A 23,786-nucleotide genomic window follows, 5' to 3' on the forward strand; every position below is an offset into this window, starting at 1 on the left:
TATATACAGGGTGAGTTTTCTACTATGTTCTCTATGACTCTCTCGGAAATTACTGGAGATAGAGAGTCAGAATGGAGTAAGAACTGCAGTTTTGTGGGGTCATAAACATGCGGCATCTTTCAGATTTTTGAAAAAGTTCAAGGCTTTCTAGATATTTCGAAAAAAAAAACAAATGTTGGCTGTTTTAAAAATGATCCCTAATTCCATTATAATCTATTTTAGACAAAAAGTTTTCAGATAAAAGTTGTAGATAATCACATCCTTAATGAGATTGTGTTCTACTTTATTTTCTAAAGTCTGTAATTTTTGACATATGACACAAATTTATGTTTTTTTAAATGGAAACCATAGTTGGCCATGACGTCATAAAAAGCGCCATTTTTTAATATTTTCTGTGATATGTTTTTTTCGAAAAAATACTTATAGCCAATTCTTATCAATTTTAAACAATTTCACTTAGTTATCCACGGAAACAAGTTCAATCGTCGTTGCTCTCAGAAATGTGAAACTGTCACATCAAAACTTTGTAAATTAAAATAACCAAAAATTGTAAATATGAATTTTTCAAATGAAGAAAAGCGTGTAGGATTAGTAGTTATACTTTTCTTGGTCATCCATTTTCGAGGATACGTTACATACGGTTTTGAAGACAGTTAAATTTAGAGCCTCGCGCATCAATAGAATGGTTCCAACATGACTTTCATTATGACACTCTCCTCATCATGAAAAAAATGTTAAAAATAATTTATATCATAATTATTTAAACTCAAAGATAGGAAAAGTTAGACCAATTGCATGGTCTCCTCGATCACCTGACCTATCTATTTTGGATTTTTTTTATGCGGTATGGTTATAAGGTTTACAAACTTATATGAACTTACTTATGAATTAAGAGAGGCACTCGAAGTGGAGGTACGAGAGAAGTTTAATTAAGTGATTAGTTAATTATTTTTTGAATATTTTTTAAAATAACTTAAACCGTATGTAGTGACATTATTTTTTAAGTTTAAGTTTGTGGCAATATGTAAAGAACTGTTTAATAAAATAGTCTGTCTTTTATAAGTCATAAATTATAATAATTAAATAAATAACAAACATAATAAGAATACCATACCAACTAAGTGAAATTAGTCAAGAAAGATAAGAATTGGCTATAAGTCATCAATTTTTCGAAAAAAGCATGTTACATCTTATATCGCTAAAAAGCTTAAAAATTGGCGCTTTTTATGATGTCATGGCCAACTATGGTTTCCATTTAAAAAAACATAAGTTTGTGCCATATGTCAAAAATGGCAGGCTTTAGAAAGAAACGGAGAACACAGTCTCATTAAGGATGCGATTATCTACAACTTTTATCTGAAAACGTTTTGTCTAAAATAGATAATAATGGAATTAGAGACCATTTTCAAAATAGCCGAAATTTGTTTTTTTCGAAATATCTAGTAAGCCATGAACTTTTTCAAAAATCTGAAAGGCGCATATTTATGACCCTACAAAACTGCAATTCTTTCCCCATTTAACCGACTCTCTATCTTCTGTAGTTTCTGAGATACCCATAGAGAACATCGTAGAAAACTCACCCCCTGTATAATGATGTTAGGTAATAATGTAATTAAACATTATCACAAAATATATTATATTTTATAATAATGTTTAAAATAAAATAAAACAACAAGTTATATATCATCCTTAAAAAATGTATTTATAAAAATGAATACAACACAATTTGAGCCTTCTTGAGTATCTACTTAATTTTAATAAGGAATCTAGTTTTCTATTATCTACACTGAAATAGTTTTACAGATTTAAGTATATTATAAATTTAAGTTTTTATTAATACTAGAACAGTATAAAAACTAGGTCCAGTAAAAATATTAATCTTCACAATCTTAGTAGCTAATTCACAATGTTTTCAGCCTTTCTTTAAAGATTCGAATCCTTTTTCAATAGTAAAAAAGATCGAACTTTTCTTACAGTCTAATTTACTTGCATTCAATCTCTCTCTACTTTATAGCACCCTGTATAATAGTTTATAGTATAAAAAATAACTCTTTGGTTTAAATTAGCACGGCACATTACATACATACAAATCCGAGGTATTTATTGAAAAACATAATCGTCTTCAAAGAGTTATAAAGTCCTTACTAATCCTAATTGAGCTTCGTATGTTTCTTTGGCTTTGAGTAGCTGTAACAGTTTATTTTGTATCCCAAACCAGCTATATAGGTGGCGGTTGCGAAAAGAAAATGCATGCCGTATGGTAAAAGGCACTGATTAAGTAGAAGAACACACAGTACAATTTGAGCAATGAGTAAAAGCGTCACTAAATAAAAAGCTACTGATATGAAGAAACTGGGAAAGCTCTCGAAAAGTTTGGCGGTCAATTGAGCTGAGGTTTTCTGTATGGTAATGTTCGATTTGCTCACTCCAGATTTCCTCCAAACTGATACGAACTTCTGTAAGAGGTAGCCGAATAGAAGCGACCGAAACATAAAAATCGTCTTTTCGGTGGAAGATTGTAGACCGGTCTGGCCCGTTTTCAGCCACGTCGTTAACATGGCCGGCAAGATGTAGGTTTGGGGACTGCAGATGATTGTGTTGATTCGTTTGATTGTTTCTATGGACGAGGACCGTTGAAGCGGTGGCTTTTCTTCGCTCTTCTTCAACGAGCTGACTGCTTTTGGCAAGACCGTGGCTGTTTGCGTCGTGGAAATGGATGTGGACATTTTCTTCGACGTCTATCGGGAGCTGAGGATAATTCTGAAATGAATAAAAATGTTCTTTAATTAGATTGCCCATTTTAATCTGTTACTACATATGTACAGGGTGTCCCACTAAGAATAGCTCTCGGCTGTATCTCGGAAACTATTAGTCGTCTTAATTACCTTATTTTTCTAATAAGCCCTCTATCACTATACCGTAGTGATAGAGGGCCCTCTTGATTATGACAATTCTAATTAAAAAGAAAATAAAAAAGATTATTTTATTCAAAAAATCGACAATGAACCAGAATACCATAATACTAGGTGTATTAATATCTAATAATTAAGATATCAATGACGGTGGCCAAGAAACGACACCTCATTGAATTCATGGTAGGCTTTGGAAAAAAGTTGCTTTTAGAGGGATAGTTTTATATTGTTATATCAACATTTTGATAGTCTCAAGAGCGTTTTTTTTTATGTTTTGATTGCTTTTCTAAAAATACCTTTCTTTAATAGAGAAAAAATGCTGCTAAGACTATCAAAATATTGATCTAATATCACTTTGACGTTTATACTATTACGTCAACAGCAACTTTTTTCCAAAGCCTACCATGACTTCACTGAGGCGTCGTTTCTTATTAACTGTCATTGATATCTTAAATTATATTAGATATTAATAGATCTAGTATTATAGTATTCTGGTATATTGTCGATTTTAGAATAAACTAATCATTTCTATCTTATTTTTTGTCAGAATATTCATAATCAAGAGGGCTACTGTAACCGCGTTATAAAGGTAAGGTAATTAAGGGCTTATTTTTTCGTATTTATTATTATTTTGCTAATATCTTCGGTTTGAAAGAAGATATCAAGATGCGGTTTTCGCTGGCTTTTTAAGCTTTTATTATTCTTTACTATCAGCTAAAATTACATATACTATCGCATTTATTTTTTTCGTTAAATAACGCGTAATGTTTGTAAAATTAAAAGACAGCCAGCGCCCCCTAGCGTCTACATTCAAAAGCTTATTATTATTATTGTTTATACGGTATAATATAGAGTAAGAAACTCTCTTTTAAACGAGCCCCCGTTTGTTGGATTCCGTTCATCCAATCCGGAGTTATTAATATTTAAATAAATAAAGATCTAACCTTCCCCCAATTTTACCTAACCCCACTTTATTTTGGCAGATAGGGCAAAATGGTTCTAAAAGTTTAATAAAAATATTAAAAACTTACTGAAGATTGTGAAGCTATTATTTATGGTACCCGTTATCTAGGCAAAATTGTGTAAACGCTCCTTTTTCTTATTTTTTTATAGCAGTTGCGCCCTCTAGCGGCCGTTCTACAAACTTGAAAATAATTTCCAGCAATTTATCATGGCTTCTTTAGTCTTAAATATTTTTTTCCGCAGGCCCTACGGCTAATACTTTCCGAAATACAGCCGAGAGCTATTCTTAGTGGAACACCCTGTACAGACAGGGTGAGTCTTAAATAAGTGCAAATATTTTCATGGATGGTAGATCTAGATAAAAGAAACATGTTTTATCTTTACCGATTTTCAAATAAGTTCAAAATAACCGAGTTATTTTCCTTTGAAGATTTCCAAACAAAATAATTTTTGCTTAAATTTTGAGAAGCACTGGATCTTTTCTGGGTTTTCTTTCTTAAAAATTTAATCTACTACCTATGTTGCCATATTAACAAAAAATTATAATTAATAATAAAAATAATATATAAAAATATATATAATTTTTTTTTTAATTTTTATGGATTTTTTTTAGTTCATAGTTAAAATGAACTAAAAAAAATCCATAAAAATTAAAAAAAAATTCACGAAAAAAACCTCATAATCGTGTTTCTGTGATCGAAATATACTACATTACAGTTTACATTTACTCCATATTCATTATGCTCCATGTTCCAAATAATTCTATACATAACTGGATGACACAGCTCCTTCACCATTTTATCGAGTATTTCATTTTACTTCATATAAAATCCTCTAAGGGGGGAAATACATAAAAAGTTGCAAGGGTGTATAATTCTTGCTAAAAAGCTCACAGTACTTTTTATATTTTGTAAAGAAGCTGTTTCAAGCAATTATTAAACAATTAATTTTTTCTTTAGAAACTATTGAATAACTGAAAGTAATTTAGACAAAAGACCGTTCTTTGTTCATAGGATAGACAAAAATGCTTTACATTAACACCAGTTAGGTACCAATTAGGACCATGCATTAATTAGTGGATAAATATTTTTACATACTGATATACAGGGTTATTCACGCTTTCGACAGGAAGTGTTTGATCTAAATGATTAGATTTTTTAAATTGTGACTGTTGAGAACTTCGAAAGGACACTAGCTACAATTTCAAATTATTTTCATAAGGTACAAGAGTATCCAATATAAATAAAGAGTATTAAACCCTGTATAGTATTACCCTGTATATTATTACAGTTTTAGTTTCAATGATTAAAATAGAAGTACATGTTATAAAGGATGTTTTTTAAATATTTACAATTTTGTCAAAATGCAATAACAATATTAATGCTTCATTTCTCTAGGCATATTTCAGTTTTATGCACTGATTTTTATTTACTAATGTTCACAACATCAAAAATTACACTACCTTATACAGGGTCTAAAAATTAATTTTAAATAATTACTAGTTTCAAATTCTGTCAATACATTGTTTAGTTCAAATAAAACACTCTGTATAATTTGCGAGCCTCAGATAAAAAATTTAGCTATCTATCAAATTATATATTATACATTTTTTAGACATCTCTACGAGGTTTCATAGAAAATGTATATTTTTATAATTCAGGCTTTATTTAACATGATTATTTATCACCCAATCTTACATTTTAGATGTTATTAAACAAATTACAAATTTACAAACAGGACAGGTGCGATAGATAATTAAGTGGAACGAAATACGGCGCCATTTTTTTTTCATCATAGGGTAGATATGTTATAAGCTAATTATCCAGATTACATTTCATTGGGAATTAAATTTAATTTATTTTTAGTTGTTTAAAAGATCCAATTAAATTTATATCTCCGAAACTAAAGTTTCAAAAAAAATCATACTGTACTAGAAACTCATTTACCCAGTAGTAGTTATAAAAATCATTTTTGGTAAACTCTGTCCCAAATAGTTTCTGAAAAAAAATTAATTTTTTTAAAAGGTCCGATTAAATTTATATCTCTGAAACTAAAGTTTCAAAAAAAGTCATACTATACTAGAAATTCATTTACCCAGTAGTAGTTATAAAAAGCATTTTTGGTAAACGCTGTCTCAAATAGTTTCGGAAAAAAAAATATTTTTTTAAAAAGGTCCGATTAAATTTATATCTCTGAAACTAAAGTTTCAAAAAAAGTCATACTATACTACAAATTCATTTACCCAGTAGTAGTTATAAAAATCATTTTTGGTAAACTCTGTCTCAAATAGTTTCTGAAAAAAAAATTAATTTTTTTAAAAGGTCCGATTAAATTTATATCTCCGAAATTAAAGTTTCAAAAAAAGTCATACTATACTAGAAATTCATTTACCCAGTAGTAGTTATAAAAAGCATTTTTGGTAAACTCTGTCTCAAATAGTTTCTGAAAAAAAATTATTTTTTTTAAAAGGTCCGATTAAATTTATACTCCTGAAACTAAAGTTTCAAAAAAAGTCATACTATACTACAAATTCATTTACCCAGTAGTAGTTATAAAAAACATTTTTGGTAAACTCTGTCTCAAATAGTTTCTGAAAAAAACTAATTTTTTTAAAACATCCGATCAAGTTTATATCTCCGAAACTAAAGTTTCAAAAAAAGTCATACTATATTAGAAATTCATTTACCCAGTAGTAGTTATAAAAAGCATTTTTGATAAACACTGTCTCAAATAGTTTCTGAAAAAAAAATTTAAAAGGTCTGATTAAATTTATATCTCCCAAACTAAAGTTTCAAAAAAAGTCATACTATACTACAATTTCATTTACCCAGTAGTAGTTATAAAAATCATTTTTGGTAAACTCTGTCTCAAATAGTTTCTGAAAAAAAAATAATTTTTTTAAAAGATCCGATCAAATTTATATCTCCGAAACTAAAGTTTCAAAAAAAGTCATACTATACTAGAAATTCATTTACCCAGTAGTAGTTATAAAAAGCATTTTTGATAAACTCTGTCTCAAAGAGTTTCTGAAAAAAAAATTTTTTTAAAAGGTCCGATTAAATTTATATCTCCCAAACTAAAGTTTCAAAAAAAGTCATACTATACTACAAATTCATTTACCCAGTAGTAGTTGTAAAAATCATTTTTGGTAAACTCTGTCTCAAATAGTTTCTGAAAAAAAATTAATTTTTTTAAAAGGTACCAAACTGAATCCTAACGAACCAACACAAGACCATTATTTTTGTTCAAAGTGCAATATCCCAATAAAAATCTAAATTTTCCTTTCTATAAGTTAGAATAATTAGCTATAATGGAATTTAAACCAGTTATCTACTGACCAGCGGGTGATTTAAAAGAAATTTAGAACAATCGGATCTAAGACCTACTTAAAACGTTGACGTCATGTCAGTTACAATATTTTTATTATGCCGTAGCTATTTTTGTAGGTAAATATTTGCTGTCGCGATTGCACGCAAACTTTTAACAAGCATCAATAAATAAATCATTGGAATTTCTTAAAAATAATACCTATTGTAAATGTAATCTTAAATAAATATTATCAAGCTCGAAATGCAATTTTTGCATATTTTTTTTAATACGCGTCTAATTAGTGGTAATACATTAAAGGTAATAAACACATACACATATGCAACAAATTACAACAATATTAAATACTAAATTATTTTTTATGGTTTTTATGAAGGTTTAATTATTTAATTACACTCGGAATTTTACTTTTCAATAGTTTGTTTACAGTTTAATGAAAAATTTTGGTTGTCAATAAAAAGGTCGTAAAAAAAGTCCCACCACAAAGCGAATCATCTCAGAGGCTATTATAGAGAGGAATTACACCCACTTAGTGGTTGCCTGTTTTAAGTAACACACCTCCCACTAACTTGAGGAGAAAATAGGCTTTGCATAGAGAACACAGGAAAATATTGCTAAACCGGGAACTACCAGTACATTCTGATATAAAAGATTTAAATATTAATAGACTCGGCTCAAAAAAACACCACTCTCATCAAAAACACTTGGGAATACTGAAGAAAATGGATGAACGAATGGATGGAAAACGCTCCACCACAAAGTCAACAAGGGTTTCACATGCATTTCAACAGTATTTCCTAAGTATAACAGGCTGAGAACATGGCAGATGCATGGATTTCCTCTATATATAGGGAAAAGCCACTCCGGTATGTAATTGTGAAGATCTACGACGGACTGTTATTAAAGAAGAATGCATCTTTACTGCGTATGAGGGAGATTTTGGAGATTTCCTGAAAACAACACCATGTGCAATTGATTTTGTAAAGAGACTAGATGTTTGTGTGTGACAATTGACGTTTACATCCATTATCCTATCTCTAAGTCTTGTATTAATTTCACTTATTAAACAACTATAGTTATTCAATAATCATGATAATTCTAGAAATTCTCCGAATATCGTCAAAACATAACAAAAATTCATTTCCTATAGTTCTTACATCCCTTTAACTGAAAATTTAACGTCAACTTGACAATTCTGAAAAATGTTATTGTTAACCAAAGAGTAAACAACATATTTTTCATTAAAAAATTACCAATTTTCGTAACTAGGTCGGCCATATTGAGAAACTTTTAAAAGATTTGTACTATATTTGTATTTGACATTTAGAATTTTCGTTCTAATTTTTATTTCATATTAACAGCTGTGATAAAGTCATACGCTAAATAAATATACTATTTTTTTCAAACGTCATAAAAGTGTTAGTTTTTGCGACGTGATTGACAATATAAAATAGTTTATTTTTTATACAAGACGATAAAATGGTATTTTATCGTCGAAAGGTTAATTAATTTCGGAAGACGATAATGCAATTTCATCGTCGCATCGTCTATAAAACAATATTTTTTCCATAGCGAGTTACGTTTTAAAAAATATTCAGAAATTATTATTTCAAGGAATTTATTACGAGTAGAAAAAATATTGTGCTGGGTTGGCGTTGGTTTCTGTGTAATTTGACAAATAAATAAAGCTGTCTCTTTAATTGTCAGTTTTGAGTCAATATTTTATAATTCTCTTTCGTATCGATTGCTGATTGAATTGGAGCCAGAAATGGCTGAACACGAAATGAGTAAATTACCAACAGATATTCAGGCTGAGACGATAAACGCCATATCCAAACCACTTCCATTTAAATCCCGAATAACTTATGAAAAGGAATACAAAAATTTTCAAAAATGGAAGCATCACATTTAAAAAACGTGCGAGAAGAAATAAAGTTTTTAACCTATCCTCGCTGTTAAAGTATCATTTAATCTACCTTTCGGTTAAAGTACTATTTTATCTACTATTTTTGATAGATATAAGGCAATTTTAACAGTTACTATGGAAAAAAAAAGTAATTTTAAGGCCTAGGCATAAAAGTGCTTTACTTTTATTTTACTAGGTATATATGCCTTAAAATATATTAGGTATTATGAACCGCATGTGACAATTTCAAATAAGCCGTATGCAAAAATGTGAAAAGTTGAAAAGACAGGGTGTCATTTTCTACCGAATAAAGTAGAAATATACCGAGGGTATCATTTAAAAATTAAAAGTTGTAGTAATTTCCGGTAAAACAGGAAGTGATCGAAAACAATTGAAAACGTCAATCAATCCTAATTTATGTCATAGACTAACATACCAAATCTCGTTCTTCTGTCTGAAAAAATAAAAAAAATATAAGGGTGAGCCACTTTTGAGACGCACCCGGTATACCTTTTTAATTACTTTTATATTAACATATTTTTTCAATCGAATTTTATATTAGGTCAAAAAGCTGCGTGATGAAGTTTTTGTATAGTTTACAACAACTTACATATTTATATTTGATATCCCCGATTTCTAATATAGGTACTTAATATAGAATATATTACGGTATTACCTTGTAATTGTCCTTTACTAAAACGATTGCGATTTTATATTGTCAAATATCACAGATTCATAATTTAACAGATTTTTAATTATATTCCGTTTTAAATTTGGTTTAAATTTGACCAAAAACACACTTCCTTATTGTTGACCTAGAACCCAATAAGGCCAATACCACAATATATTTAACAATTACTGATAAAAGTTCAATACGAACTAGCGAAATTCCGTGCTATAGTGTTATAGCAAATAATGTGCTTAATCGCCTAAATAACTACTCTTTTATTGTTTTTTTTATATTTTATGACAAAGCGTTAAGAATCAAACGCTTTAAGCTTTAAATCAATATTTGCTAAAAAAATGTGTCAAATAATTGTCGAAAATATTTATATAGTTTGTCTTCCGAGAGGATCCATAAAAATAACAGTTGTGTATGGTCATTTTAATTCATAGCTATCTGTCATTTTTTGTATGTCGTCTGTAGAAATTATTCTTCCTTAGCATGTTGGAGCGCCAAATTAGTCTACAAACTAGTGAGTGAAAAAAAAATTGGCGCCGGGAGGCACGTATAACCGCCCATACTAAAATATGTTAATAAAAAGTTGGTAGGCAGTTCTTTTAGTTTCAAAGTAAAGGAATTTCAATTTTTTTTATCTCAAAAACTGCGACTTTGACTAATTTTGATGTTATTACAAATTTTATTGCAAATATTATTCCTAATCTTAAATTGAAAACCGCGTTTCGCTAGCTACTGTAATTTTGGAGTTATGATTTTTTTAAATTTTTAACGCCCTCCCATACCCCCTTACCAACCCCCCACCCCCACCAAAAACTAATGGCCTAATTTTCGGGTGCCACAGTATTTTTGTGCCAAATTTGGTTAACATTGGTTTAGCGGTTTTTGAGTTTTGAGCGGCTTATCGTGTTATAGACGAACAAACAGACTGACAGACAGACAGACACCATGAAAATATTTTGTATTTAGGTCATTTATGACCCAAATAACTCATTTTGAGTGAAATTAAAAAAAAACTTTTTTTTGTCGATCTTAATAGCCTACCATACCTATATTGGTGTGCACTGGCGGATACAGAGGGGGGCCCATGGGGCCCGGGCCCTCCCTAAAATCTGTAAATTGTGTAAAATATTAGGCTTTTGGGTTAAAAATGGCGCCCTAAAAAGCAAATTCTACCTTTGGGCCCCCCTAAAATAAATTCCTGTATCCGCCCCTGTTGGTGTGGTCGGCTAAAAATATGCATTTACGTCGTTTCTTACGAAAGGTCTTTTAGTAAAAATCACTATAGGCAACCATTCTCAAGTTATTTGGAACGGAAGTTATCAATACATGTCATCATTGACAAAAAATAAACATGGTGACTGGATCATTTGGCTGAAATTATAAATTTCGAAACTTTTTTTTTTTTTAATTAATCATATTTTTTCTAGAAAAAAAATGAATGATTAAACGGTTTCTATTGAACAATACAAAATCATTCCAAATTTATTATTTCGGTCTAATAATTATCTAGTCAACATATTTTTCAATGTATTGATTATTTCTATTTCATATAAGATCTCGAGAATACTCGTAGCGATTTTTACCAAGAGACTTTTTTACGTAAAAAACGGCGAAATTGTATATTCTTTTCACTCAGTGGTGTAATACAGGTACGAACGAAAAGTTATTAGGCCTCAAAACAGTTTAAAAATAGGTAGGTGGCGCCCCCTACAAGGGATTATACTGGCATCAAAATCGAATTTCTAATGTCAAAAAACATGAAGACGCCAATTTTCATCCAAATACGAATGTAAATATCCAATGTTTTGCATCCGGTATATACCCAATGGGTAAATAAAGGGTACATTGAACTTGGGTACATACTATACAGGGTGCTACAAATTCGAGGTACGAGCATTGGTATCTCGGAAACCGTAATAGATACGAAGATTATTAAATTGGGGCAAAGCCGCCTTGGGATGTTCACCAAAATGCCATCAAAAAAGATTTAAAAATTTCAAGGATTTGTTGAGTTTTTTGGAAAAAACGGATTTTTTAAAAATCAGTTTTATTTTTTCCTGTCGTTACTTTTTAGAAAATCAAAAATCTAATTGCACATTCTTATAGCCACTTTATTAGGACTATCTGACAGTATTTTTAGATTTTCAAATTAGCTGATAATTTGTGAGATACAGAGGTCAACTTAATTTTTTTAAATACGGACATGCATTTTTTATTTCAGGTTTTGAAAGAACTCGATGTCCTGAGTACAATGATATGCCACACTTTATACTTTTTTTTGTTTTGGGTACCTTAACAACAACAAAACTATTTAATTATTATTTAAAATAATTTCAAGTCCGTCTCTGGTTTTTTAAATTATTTAATCTGATTATATTCATCGCAACAATATTGATTAGCGCTAATTAACATTGAATATGGAAAATCGGGCCAATTGAAAGATTCAAATAAATAATTTGCAGGTCTGCAATTAAAGATATTATCTTTAACTTTGTTTGTTGGGAATTTGAAATCTCGGTGCACGATCTAATAACATGCATAATATTTAATCGTAGTTTTATAAATAAATAATAACCAAACCACAAACCAAACTAGTTTCTAATGCTCTAAATATTCGAAGGGTTACCATCATCCCTATTGCACAAATTTATTTTTCCTTCAATTTTATTTATAGTTTATAGCTCTTTGAAAATATCTTCTTCTTATACTTCTGAATGTATTTTATACTTTTTATTGTAAGTGTTGAAAAATATTGATTTCACTTTTAATGCCCCCCGCCGCCCCTTGGCGACAGGTCCAGAAACCTCGCTGGCCATTATACTGCTCTACCATTTCCAATCCATCTTCCGGGGAAATTATTTCATTGTTTATATTATATTATATTTATTTTATATTATTTTTTATTGCAATTGATTTTCCGTATTCAATGTTTTACCCCACATCATTTTTAAGTTTGAAAGCTTATCAATACTGTAACGATCAATAGATTAAATATTAAAAAAAAACAGAGCCGGACTTAAAATTAGTTTAAACTAATTGTGTTCAAATGTCCAAAACAAAAAAAGTATCAAGTGTGGCATATCATTATACTCAGGAGACCGAGTTCTTTCAAAAACTGAAATAAAAAATGCAGGTCCGTATTTAAAAAAGTTAACTTGGCCTCTATATCTTACAAATTATCAGCTAATTTGAAAATATAAAAATACTATCAGATAGTCCTAATAAAGTGACTATGAGAATGTATAATTAGTTTTTTGATTTTCTAAAAAGTAACAACAGGAAAAAATAAAATTGATTTTCAAAAAAATCTATTTTTTCCATAAAACTCAGCAATCCTTGAAATTTTTAAAACTTTTTTGATGGCATCTTGATGAACATCCCAAGGCGTGACTGTGCCCCTATTTAATCATCTTCGCATCTATTACGGTTTCCGAGATACCAATGCTCGTACCTCGAATTTGTAGCACCCTGTATACCCGGTATACATAATCGTTTTATCTACATTACCAAAATGTTCTTAAAAAATAACATATTTTAACGGTTTTGAACTTTTAGCTCCTTATGGAAAATATACAGAGATTTATGGTTAATTGATGTTTTTATTACTGTTAATGTGAATCAGCCAGCGGAATCATGAAAACAACGTGACTACTAATTGCTAGTTTGACCCTCACTCTCACAACGCTTAATAATTTTTGATAAAAACCTTAATATATTATATTTTTAATTAAAAATAATCGAAAAAAACATTAACGCCTATATACCGTATAATCCATAAAAATTGGCGTCAAGGTTTCCAAAGACTTTAGAAATGTTGATCGATGACATAGGTAGTATACCAAAAAATTTTAGAACGGTAACTTGACGCCGTTATTTTTATCACACAATATTTTTATTAAACAGCAAAATATTATGTAGAAGATATTAAAAATTATAGGTATATCGCTTTTAAAGCCTGGTAGTACCGTATGATCGAAACAGCGTCCAGTTGACTTATAGAAATAACGATTAATAATTACATTCCCCGTAAAATGACAGCCATCTTCATTTCATAACCATCACTGACGCCTTATTTTTGCGATCATATTGTACAAGGGTAAATGAATTTAAAAAATGTACAGGGTGGCTGAAATTCTACAACTAATAAGTTTTCAGAAATTATTAAAAAAGGTACAGAAAAACTATTTACTAAATCGGTTCACATAAATCGCCTTATTTTCAACTACAAATGGCCTTTGACATGTTGTAGTTCTATTGTAATTTCCAAGATCCCACTGACCACCTTCGAAGTTTGGACACTCTGTAGTCCAAACAATAAAGAAAGGGGGGGGGGGCAAAAGTAGAGGGGGGGGGGCTCTGCACCTTCTTATGATCTAGGATATAAACACATAGGTTGCTATGAGAAAAGAAAATTCAGCAAATCACATAAATTATAAAATCGTCTGTCTATGGAATTATAAAATATGCAGAAAGAAGTTTAATTAATGCTTATCTATCAAAATATATGTTTTTGAAGCAACGGTGTTTTTCTATCAGCATGAAATGTAAAACATTCTATATAGTTCTTCCGGTTAATATGCGCAAATGCACCTGAAATCTTGCAAACTATGCAAACTTTATTATTTCGCAATGTGACTTTATATGCAGTGACACACATGAATCCAGTACTTTGTAAGCCATATACAGGGTGTTCCTTAATGACATGCTAATATTTAAGGGGATGATTCTTGAGCCTATTCTAAGAAAAAAAAACTTCATATGAATATATAACCCGCTGGCAAGCAAACCTTTAGGTCGGCGTTTACATGTATAGGAGTGAGTCGTTATGGCAAACTAGTAAGTCGGAGTGAGCAAAAATACGAAATATTTATTACATAACTACTTAATCTGACGCTAGATTCCATGCGCTTGGGAAAATACTCGCCTTCTGTCTTTATTCAGTACATCTTATTTTACTAAGCGTGTTGACCGTACTCTTCGTACACATGAAAACCGGCACCCAAAACCAAAAATGCCGACCCTTAGCAAGGTTATTAAAAGGTAAGGTTGTCTCGTAACTTTTGGACCAATAGGAGCGAAGCGGAATAGCATCCCTCTGACGTAGATAGAACGTATAAAATCATAGATAAAAGGAATAGAAAATAAAATGCAACCGACAAAGAGAGATAAATGGACAATACAATAAAGAAAACACACATCAAACAACTGAAAACTATTGACGCCATACACTATAAACAATAAAGTACACAATGAATATAGATTCGGAAATGCACTGTCGGACTGTGGGCAGTTTTTATCCCTTTATCTATGAGCGGTGTCATTCCTATGACATAGTAGATGACGTTTTCGATAATGGCGGATCGAGTTACGAGACAACCTTACCTTTTAATAACCTTGGACCCTTAGTATGTCCTAAACATCGGTGGTAAAATTTTTATATTTTTTTTTCAAAATACCACTGATGTTATATTTTATACACGTCTTCCATGCATCAAAATGCATATCTTGATATACAAAAATAAAACGTTTTATTTCTTGATTTCTTTCCAGCCGACGCAGAAACGATTTCCTCTCAACAATCATCGCATCAAATTTTCAGCGATTTGACTTTTAAATTTTTTAAGCAAAAATTATACCTTGGATAAAAAAGAATTAAAAGATAAATATTGTTCCGAAATGAATGGAGATTTTGAAAATAATTTTTACTCTAAGAGAAGTCAGTGGTGTACCAATTTTTTCTTCCAAAATAGTAAATATAAACCCGTATGGACGGCACTGGTTGAAATAAATAAAATTCTTTGTACATTAAAAAATATATTTTGATGCATGGAAGACTAAAAAAAATTTATTTAGACCATTTTTCTCCACCATCTCATAAATTAAGATGTTTAGGACAAACATGTTTAAGACTTTCATTAGGTTGTATTGAACACCCTGTATTTTATAGACGGATCACAATATCTACTTTTTCAATTTCTTCTACATGCATTCTAAATTAGTGTATAAGTAAATAAAATTACTATTTATCATTTTCTGTATATCTGGAAATTATATTAATTATTGTTGCCTCGATTTTTAAATTGCTGAAAATACAATTTGTCTGTGAATTAAAATGACAGACACGCCTGTCACTGCCAGGGATCATCCTCCAGTTGGAAAGACTATATCAAATTTCCTTGCTAGTGCTTTTTTCAGAAAAAAAAACATTTGACGCTAGTAAGGATGTCAGAAGTAAATGGATAAATTTAAATATTTTTATATGTTCAATCTTTCCAATTTGATAATATCCTTATATATGAATTTATAATATCAAGACTCAAGACATTATACATACATTCAGACATATGTTTTTGTTTAGAAGAGGCAGAGAAAAAAAGAGCTTTATTTTTCTGGTTTATAGAGGGTTAGTCTTAAATAAGTGCGAATATTTGCAGGGCTGGTAGATCTCGATGAAAGAAACATATTTTCTCTTTACCGTTTTTCTAATAAATCCAAAATAAGCGAGTTATTTTACTTTGAAAATTTCCAAAAAAAAGACTATGAAAATTTTGAAAACGACTAATGGACCTTTTTTGGATTTTCTTTCTTGTAAATTTAATCTAGCACTTATATTGCCATATTATCAACAAATTATGTTTTTTAGTTAAAAAAAATTTGTGTTTCTGTGGTCGAAATATACTACCCCTAAAATAATTGCCCTTAATTAAATTAAGACTTACCCTGTATACAAAAATCGTTTTCTCAAACAATAAACTTTATACGGAGTATACAATATAATATTTTATACGTAGACGTAGAGAATCAAAAGCAAAATTTCATATAGGCACGACATATAAATTAGAATAAAATCAAAAGATAATTTAACCGGTCCCAAATATTTGTTTATTATTTACAACACTGCATCATGATATATTAGTTCAGGGTAACAAATAGTAAAAAGAAAAATAAATTTAAGTAGTTGATATACAAACCCGTATATTACTTCATATAGGTATCTAATACTTTAAATGAGTAAAATCCGGTATAAGTAGCATTTATTTTTAAGTAACTAACAATCTCTCTAACCATATTATGCTTATTTAATTATAATTTGGATTGTTCTATGAACATGTTTTTTTAAATAATACCTTTCATACTCATTTCAAGTGGGATTATAAATAAGACGAGAACTTATATTTCACCTTCCTGGGTAATTTTGGAATGGACTTTGAACTTACTTAAGAACGAAATATTTAAAATAGAATAGCTAACTTAACTGACAGAAACAGCGCACGTTGAAAGATTAACTGGCAAATTCTTAAACTCATTTATTTTGCGAAATGCGGAAAAAATAATTTGTTTAGGATTTAATGATTCATTGGAAAAAAATTGAGTAACGCAGAAATCTATGAATGTGTATCAACTTTGTTTAAACTGTATTTTTATAATTTTTGCGAAAATAAGTTAATAAAATTTACCTTTATATTATGCTGCTACCGGCTGTCCTTAAACTATGTATTTCATAAATTAACTATCAGTCTTCAGTATCCAATAAACTAGGTACTCCAGTTAGTTATAATTTGTAGAGTAATATATCTTCACAAAATCTTGTGAAATGAAAATATTCAACTTTATATAAAAAATGTTCTTTCCTTTCCATGACACTTCAACGATACCCAAAGAACACTAACTCGCCGTCAAAAACTGTTCATAACTTTATAATAATTTAAATAATAGTATTTAACACTCTGAAGATTTATTGATAGGCCGACTTCCACGCTCAAATTCAAAACACAGAATGAACTGCATCGGCCATCCTTCAAAACATTATTGTTTGAAGGCCAGTCTATGCTCCCATTGGCTGACAGCCGCACGAGCATAGGCGTAACGACGGATTTCTTCTGAGGTATTAAATTGAAAATTAAGTTTTAATTAGTTTAAATAACTATTTATTAGTGATCTATATTATTCTAAATTTATTTCTTTAATTTTCTGTGTTAGTTAGATCTACTAAATAGCTAATGGATCTATTAAACTTTTTCACAGTATCTGTTCAGTAAAAGAATATATTATTTCGACAAATGACTTACAAAAAATGAGAAAAAACTACTGTCTTGATCATTATTCTTTAGTAATTTAGATAGACAGTCTATAATAAATTAAGTACATTATTACAGAAGTTAATCAGAAACTGATAGCAAATTTCCTGTAGAAAAGTCCATTGTTTTTCTTTTAGTTATATAGAAAAATTATATTAAACATATAAGTGCAAGTATTTTAACTGCTACCATAATTCGACCCCAAAAACACTCCCATGAGTTTTTTTTGCAAAAAAAATTTTGAAAATTTTATGTTTTTGGTTTGGTTTGGTGGAAAATATTGAAAAACTTTTGACTGCCGCTTGTTCAGTTTCCGGAAATTTGTTTATAGTGCTTCGACAGAAAGCAATGTTGCCACCTCCTACGTTATAATATGCCATATTCTGTATATTTATTTCTACAAAAAAATACTTAAATTAATTTTATTTACTGTAGATTTTTATTGTATTTTCATTGTAGATAACTTATTAGACATAGTGCAACATCTACCATACATATTTTAAATACCTTTTTTACAGTTTAGTGAGCTGAAATAATGAAACTAAATAATGAACAATTATAACAGCTTTTCAACAGTTCAGAATCAGCACCCTCTATTAGATTTGGAAATAGTCAACGTTTGACCTACATTTAAACAGATCAGCTGATTGAATTTTTAGGTTATCCAATTCATTTGAAATATTACTCAAAATAGTAAATTTCTGACAAAATAAAAAAATAAGCCAATATAAGGTAAGCCTATAAAAATATTTTTATTATTAAAATAGAAATATCAATTATTTTGGTGTTTATTCACAAAAACAAGAGTCTGAGAATAACAGGGGAGTTTAAATTCTCAAAACATAATCCTAAATAATTCAGATGGCATATGAATGTATTTTGTGCCAAATACACGTTGGTATTTAAGTGGTATTTTAGGGGGCTGCCAAGAATCGCAGTGAAATGAAGTGCTGTTAAGTGTAGAGTTGCAGTTTTAGGTAAAATGATAAAACGATGTTCTAGCCTAATTACATCGATCTGCTATCCTATCGGAGTCCCGTTTTGTAAGGTTAGGTACGTTTTTTACTTTTAATCTGACTTTTCCAAATCATTTTTAAATATATCTAGTCGATGTGTCAACAATGGACGCCGAACAATCTCAGATTGTGGTAATTGTTTGATATTTGCGGCTGATTATCGATTACTACCGGCGGCTCTCAAAATGTTGCCATTATTTTTTTAAATTTTCAAAGTATTTAACTTTAAGCATTTAACTCATAATTTTCAGTCTCTATTATTATAAATTTATTTTATATTTTAATATAATGAGAAGGTACTCACAGTTTTTTTTTATCTAAAATTATTTACTCTCTCAAGATGAAATTCACATCTAGTTCAGCATCATTCATCATTATAACTGTACTATTCCGTTTTTGGGACAAACATGTGATTATGATTAGACACAACAATTTTTCTTTAACCTTCAAACATGTTTTTTTGTCTAAAATAGAATAGCAAGATAAATTTTAAAATGATTGTTATAATAAAATGTTTTTCTTGTCTTTTCCTGATCGGTTAAAAGATGCCCAAATCGTATTTTTAATCATAACTCAATTTTTTCAAATGGAACAGGGGTGACTTATTAGCATATTTGTAAAAAGCATTTTTTTCCGAATAATTTGGTATCATATACTTGATATTAATAGTTAATTGTCATTACATTTATGGCCACGGCAGTCTAGATTGAAATATAATATATAATATTGTCATTTTGTTTAAGAAATAGAAAAGTGATAGGGGTGAGGGGTGAGCCACTTTTGAAAAACACCCGGTATGAAATCAAGTATATATATATATGTAGTGAATTCTGAATCCCCCCTCCCCACAATGCTAAATCTATTAATTTTCTGCCTTTTGAATAATCTACAGTCTACAGCACTGGTACCGGATTAGGAAAGCACGAATCATGTATCTCGTGTCGGTCACGTACTCAAATTATTATATATTCTTACGCTGAGTTTTAAAAAACAAATAACAGAATAGCACCCTACTTTTTCATTACATATATTACGTGCTGCAAAATTGTCGTAAACAATAATATTGCAAATTGCAACAGAGCAATTCTGTGCGCCCGTACAGGTTGATTTTTTAAATTCACCTATTTAATTTAGATAAGCACGCTTTCTTACTTATCTATATTTGTTATTACGGAGTACTAGGCTTAATTTTAACACTATGATTTATAATATCCAGTAAAAATCTGCCGTTATTGATTTGTGTAACAAGATCAGGTTTTAAAGGTACTGTGTTTGTGAATTTAAATATTTGGCACATAATTTTATTTTTATTTATACAGGGTGAGTCTTAAATAAGTGCAAATATTTTCAGGGGTGGTATATTTCGACCCCAGGAACACGTCTATGAGGTTTTTTTCGCAAAAAAAGTTGTTGAAAATCGTGCACTTTCTTTTAAATTTCCCTGTATATTTTTCGAAAACTTTTTAGAACTGCCTGTTCACCGCAAATTTTCCCACTGTATAATTTCTTTAATCTCTGATATTACCATAGTTACGGCTTTACTCTATGGCTACGGCACTAAAAGAGATACAATTACAGAAAAAATCCGGTGGCTCTCAAAATTTTTTCAAAAAAAATCAATTTTTTTTTTAATTTTAAAAATTAAATAACTCGGTTGTTTTGGACTCATCTGAAAAATGGTAAAGGAAAATATGTTTCGTTTATCGAGATCTACCAGCCCTAAAAATATTTGCACTTATTTAAGACTCACCCTGTATAATATTTGTAAACTGTTTAAATATATTTTATACTATCTTTTAATAATCTTACAATATCGTTTGCTTCCAATCGACGCATAATTAAGAAAAATCCTGATGATTTCGTTCATTTAGAGGCATCGCCATCGGTTCGAAACGTCGAGTGCGTCATCCTGTAGCCCGTCCCCAATTATCCGAATATCGACCTACATTCTTCCTCAATATCAAATCCTTAATCTCACCCTGATGAAGATTTAAACGAAACGTCGTATCCAACTTTGCAGGGTGGGAGCGTGTGCACCGTCGCTCACATAGCCTACCCACCAAATTTGATCGCGGTCGGACGACATCAACTTTTGACATTTCTTACAACAAAACTAACTGTTACAGTGACACGACCTGTGGTACACGGTCAAGTTGGCCCTGGTCCAATCTATCGACATACCAAATTTCCTTTAAATCGGACGATTTTTTGATTTCGTTCATTGATGATGGGGTTTCGGTGTCAAAATATTATCAAAAGATGGGACTCTTCCACATCTACATTCCGAGTTTCAACCCCCTAGCTTACATAGGGCCCGAGTTACGATGCTCCAAAGACCCATTAAATCGGACGATTTTTTCGCCATTGGTGATGGGGTTTCGGTGTCAAAATATTATCAAAAGATGGGACTCTTCCACATCTACATTCCGAATTTCAACCCCCTAGCTCACATAGGGCCCGAGTTACGACGCTCCAAAGACCCATTAAATCGGACGATTTTTTCGCCATTGATGATGGGGTTTCATAGTGCACGAAACGTCGTCAAAATATCATGAATACGTCGTCTACATTTCGAGTTTCAGCCCCCTAGCCCTTAACTCACATAGGACGCTACAAGATCGTTACCATTTTTGTGACGCTTGGCGACCTTGGCGTGACGCTAGCTCGTGTGTCGCGGCCTTGAATTTTTATTCCCATCGCGCGTAATGAAGTTTCACACACAAACATTCGTGGGTGTTGGAAAAGTTCAAATTATATTTTGTGCGATGTTTCGCGATTTCGCATTGTCACTTCTTCAGGCGCTAAAGTACTAAATGTTTCGATACCTAAGAAGCGACAATAAAGTCGTCATCAAAACGTCTCACAAAATATAATTGTTTCCTTTGGGCCTTCCCAATACACACGAATTTTTCTTCACAATTTATTATCTACCATAAAATCTCTTTGGGTAATGCTGATAGTTTTTATTAATAAAATGATTCGAATACATATCTACTGTTTTTGCAAAATATAAATGTAAAATTGTCTGTGTCGTAAACATATTATGTTTTTCAAAATTAGGTAATATATTTTTGGGAGATAAAACTTTATATGCTATACAGTAACCGTTTGGCGTATAAAACGTGAATATTTTTTATGAATTAAAGATTAAAGGATATACCTACCGCACTTTCATATAAAATGGAAATAAACTATGTTATTTAAATATAGATTTAGTTAACGATAAACGGTATTTTTGTTTGTGAATTTTTAAATATTTTACCCTTGTTTATTAATTCTTATACGTAGATACAAGGATTTTGCCTTAAAAAGGTTAAATATCATACTTCATATATTTTTTATCAGAATGAATTAATTATTACAAATAGTTTGCAATTTAAAAGCAGGTGATCTAATTGTGAAGCTGATTTTTAGACCTTAAAATAATTATACACTGAGTAAAACTCTTAACTTTTGTTTAAAACTCTTTAAAAGTAAAACTTTTAGAAATCATTTTTATTCAATATAAAACTGATTTTTAAATGGAGAGTGGAGATAAAAAATGTATGAATATTTTTGGTCTTTGATGCCACTGCTCTAAATGGAAAAGTTGATGTAAATGTAATTTTATAGTAAAGTTACTACGGAGAGTTGTACAGTGCAAAATAGTAAAAAATTTAATTTAACAAATATGTAGTTCAATAACTTGTATCATTTGGTTGTCAACTGCAAAGCGCTATAGCTGTTACTGTTACTAATGAATAATATTATACTTAGAAACACTGATAAAATTAAAAAAAGAAAAACAATTTAAAACGAAAAATTAATATTTCAACGCCAGGTTATCGAATATCTGACCCATATTATATCATTAGAGTACCTTGTGGTACTTGCATGGCCAAAAATATTCATAAAATTATATATTATAACTTTTCTGACCTTGGCTAACTATGTTTTGATAAATGTTGGCGTTATTTGTTAACTGATAAAGTTTATCCAAATTAAATGTGTTATGATTATCACATCTTTAATGTACCGAATGATTCCATTACATGCTAATTTTATTTGTTTCATATTGGTCTACGTTAAGTAAATACGTATGTATAGATAAAAACTAGACGTAACAAATTATTTTTAAAATATATTTCTTTAGAAAATAAAAGAACATCTTTAGAAACTAAAACTAAATAGGTATCATCATCATCATTTTCAACTTATTCAACCATTTCCAATTATGGTGTAGCCTCCTTCGCATATTTAGTTACTCTCTTTGTAGTTGTTGTCTATTGTTGGCTATGAGGGCCTAGGTTTGGTCTTCTTCTAGGTCTCCTAATTCCTCTTGGGTACCCCATGCTGTCATTTTTGTGGTCCGTCCCTCTTGCCAGGTGTCCTGCCCATGCCACTTGAGGGATTTGATTCTGTGGAAGACATCTATTACCTGAGTCTTTTGTCGTATCCACTCTATTCTTTTAAGATCTTTTTACCCTGTTCGGGATTTATCGAGGTTTACCCTGTTAGAGGTGTGGATCACGCTGAGTTATTGTCTCGGTTTGATGTGCAACGACTTTCCTTGAGAAGGATCATTCACTCAGTAACTTTCCTGTGGAAGCTGCTGAATGGTCTTATAGATTCCCTAACTCTTTTGGAAACGATACCATTCCGAGTGCCGCGACCTACCTCCAGAGCGAATACCACTTGCGATTCCTCGAGCCAGAACTAATGTTAAGTTTCAGGGGGGCAATTTTTGGCTATTCGTTTCCTTGCAAATTGTTCGCAACTTTTCGATCAACACTAAAATCCAATTTTTAAGTGTTCGTATTTTTGCGTATTAGCAAATTTCCCTGCGTTCTCTTGCGAGCGGATCGACAGCATCGTAAGGGTATGTTTTCTAAGTGCGCTTATTAGATTTAACAATGGTTTCTA

At 30.5% G+C, this 23,786-nt stretch overlaps 1 protein-coding gene across 2 annotated transcripts in view; it reads right to left on the minus strand.

The window, feature by feature from the left end:
- Positions 1-1,676: 1,676 nt before the first annotated feature.
- LOC115875930 overlaps positions 1,677-23,786 on the minus strand; it is a 36,329-nt gene continuing 14,219 nt past the window's right edge. Inside the window, exons 1-2 of one of the 2 annotated variants that reach the window (XM_030891521.1) lie at positions 17,248-17,581; positions 1,677-2,760 (exon numbers count right to left, since the gene is read on the minus strand). In XM_030891521.1, the coding sequence (XP_030747381.1) occupies positions 2,151-2,726 (576 nt within the window). In that variant the 5' untranslated portion in view covers positions 2,727-2,760; positions 17,248-17,581 and the 3' untranslated portion in view covers positions 1,677-2,150. Of the gene's footprint in view, positions 2,761-17,247; positions 17,582-23,786 lie in introns of those variants that run through there. The other variant, XM_030891522.1, reaches the window with a different exon arrangement.

Source organism: Sitophilus oryzae, unplaced genomic scaffold, assembly GCF_002938485.1.
Source record: "Sitophilus oryzae breed Bouriz unplaced genomic scaffold, Soryzae_2.0 scaffold_1396_pilon_pilon, whole genome shotgun sequence".
Taxonomy (NCBI): domain Eukaryota; kingdom Metazoa; phylum Arthropoda; class Insecta; order Coleoptera; family Curculionidae; genus Sitophilus; species Sitophilus oryzae.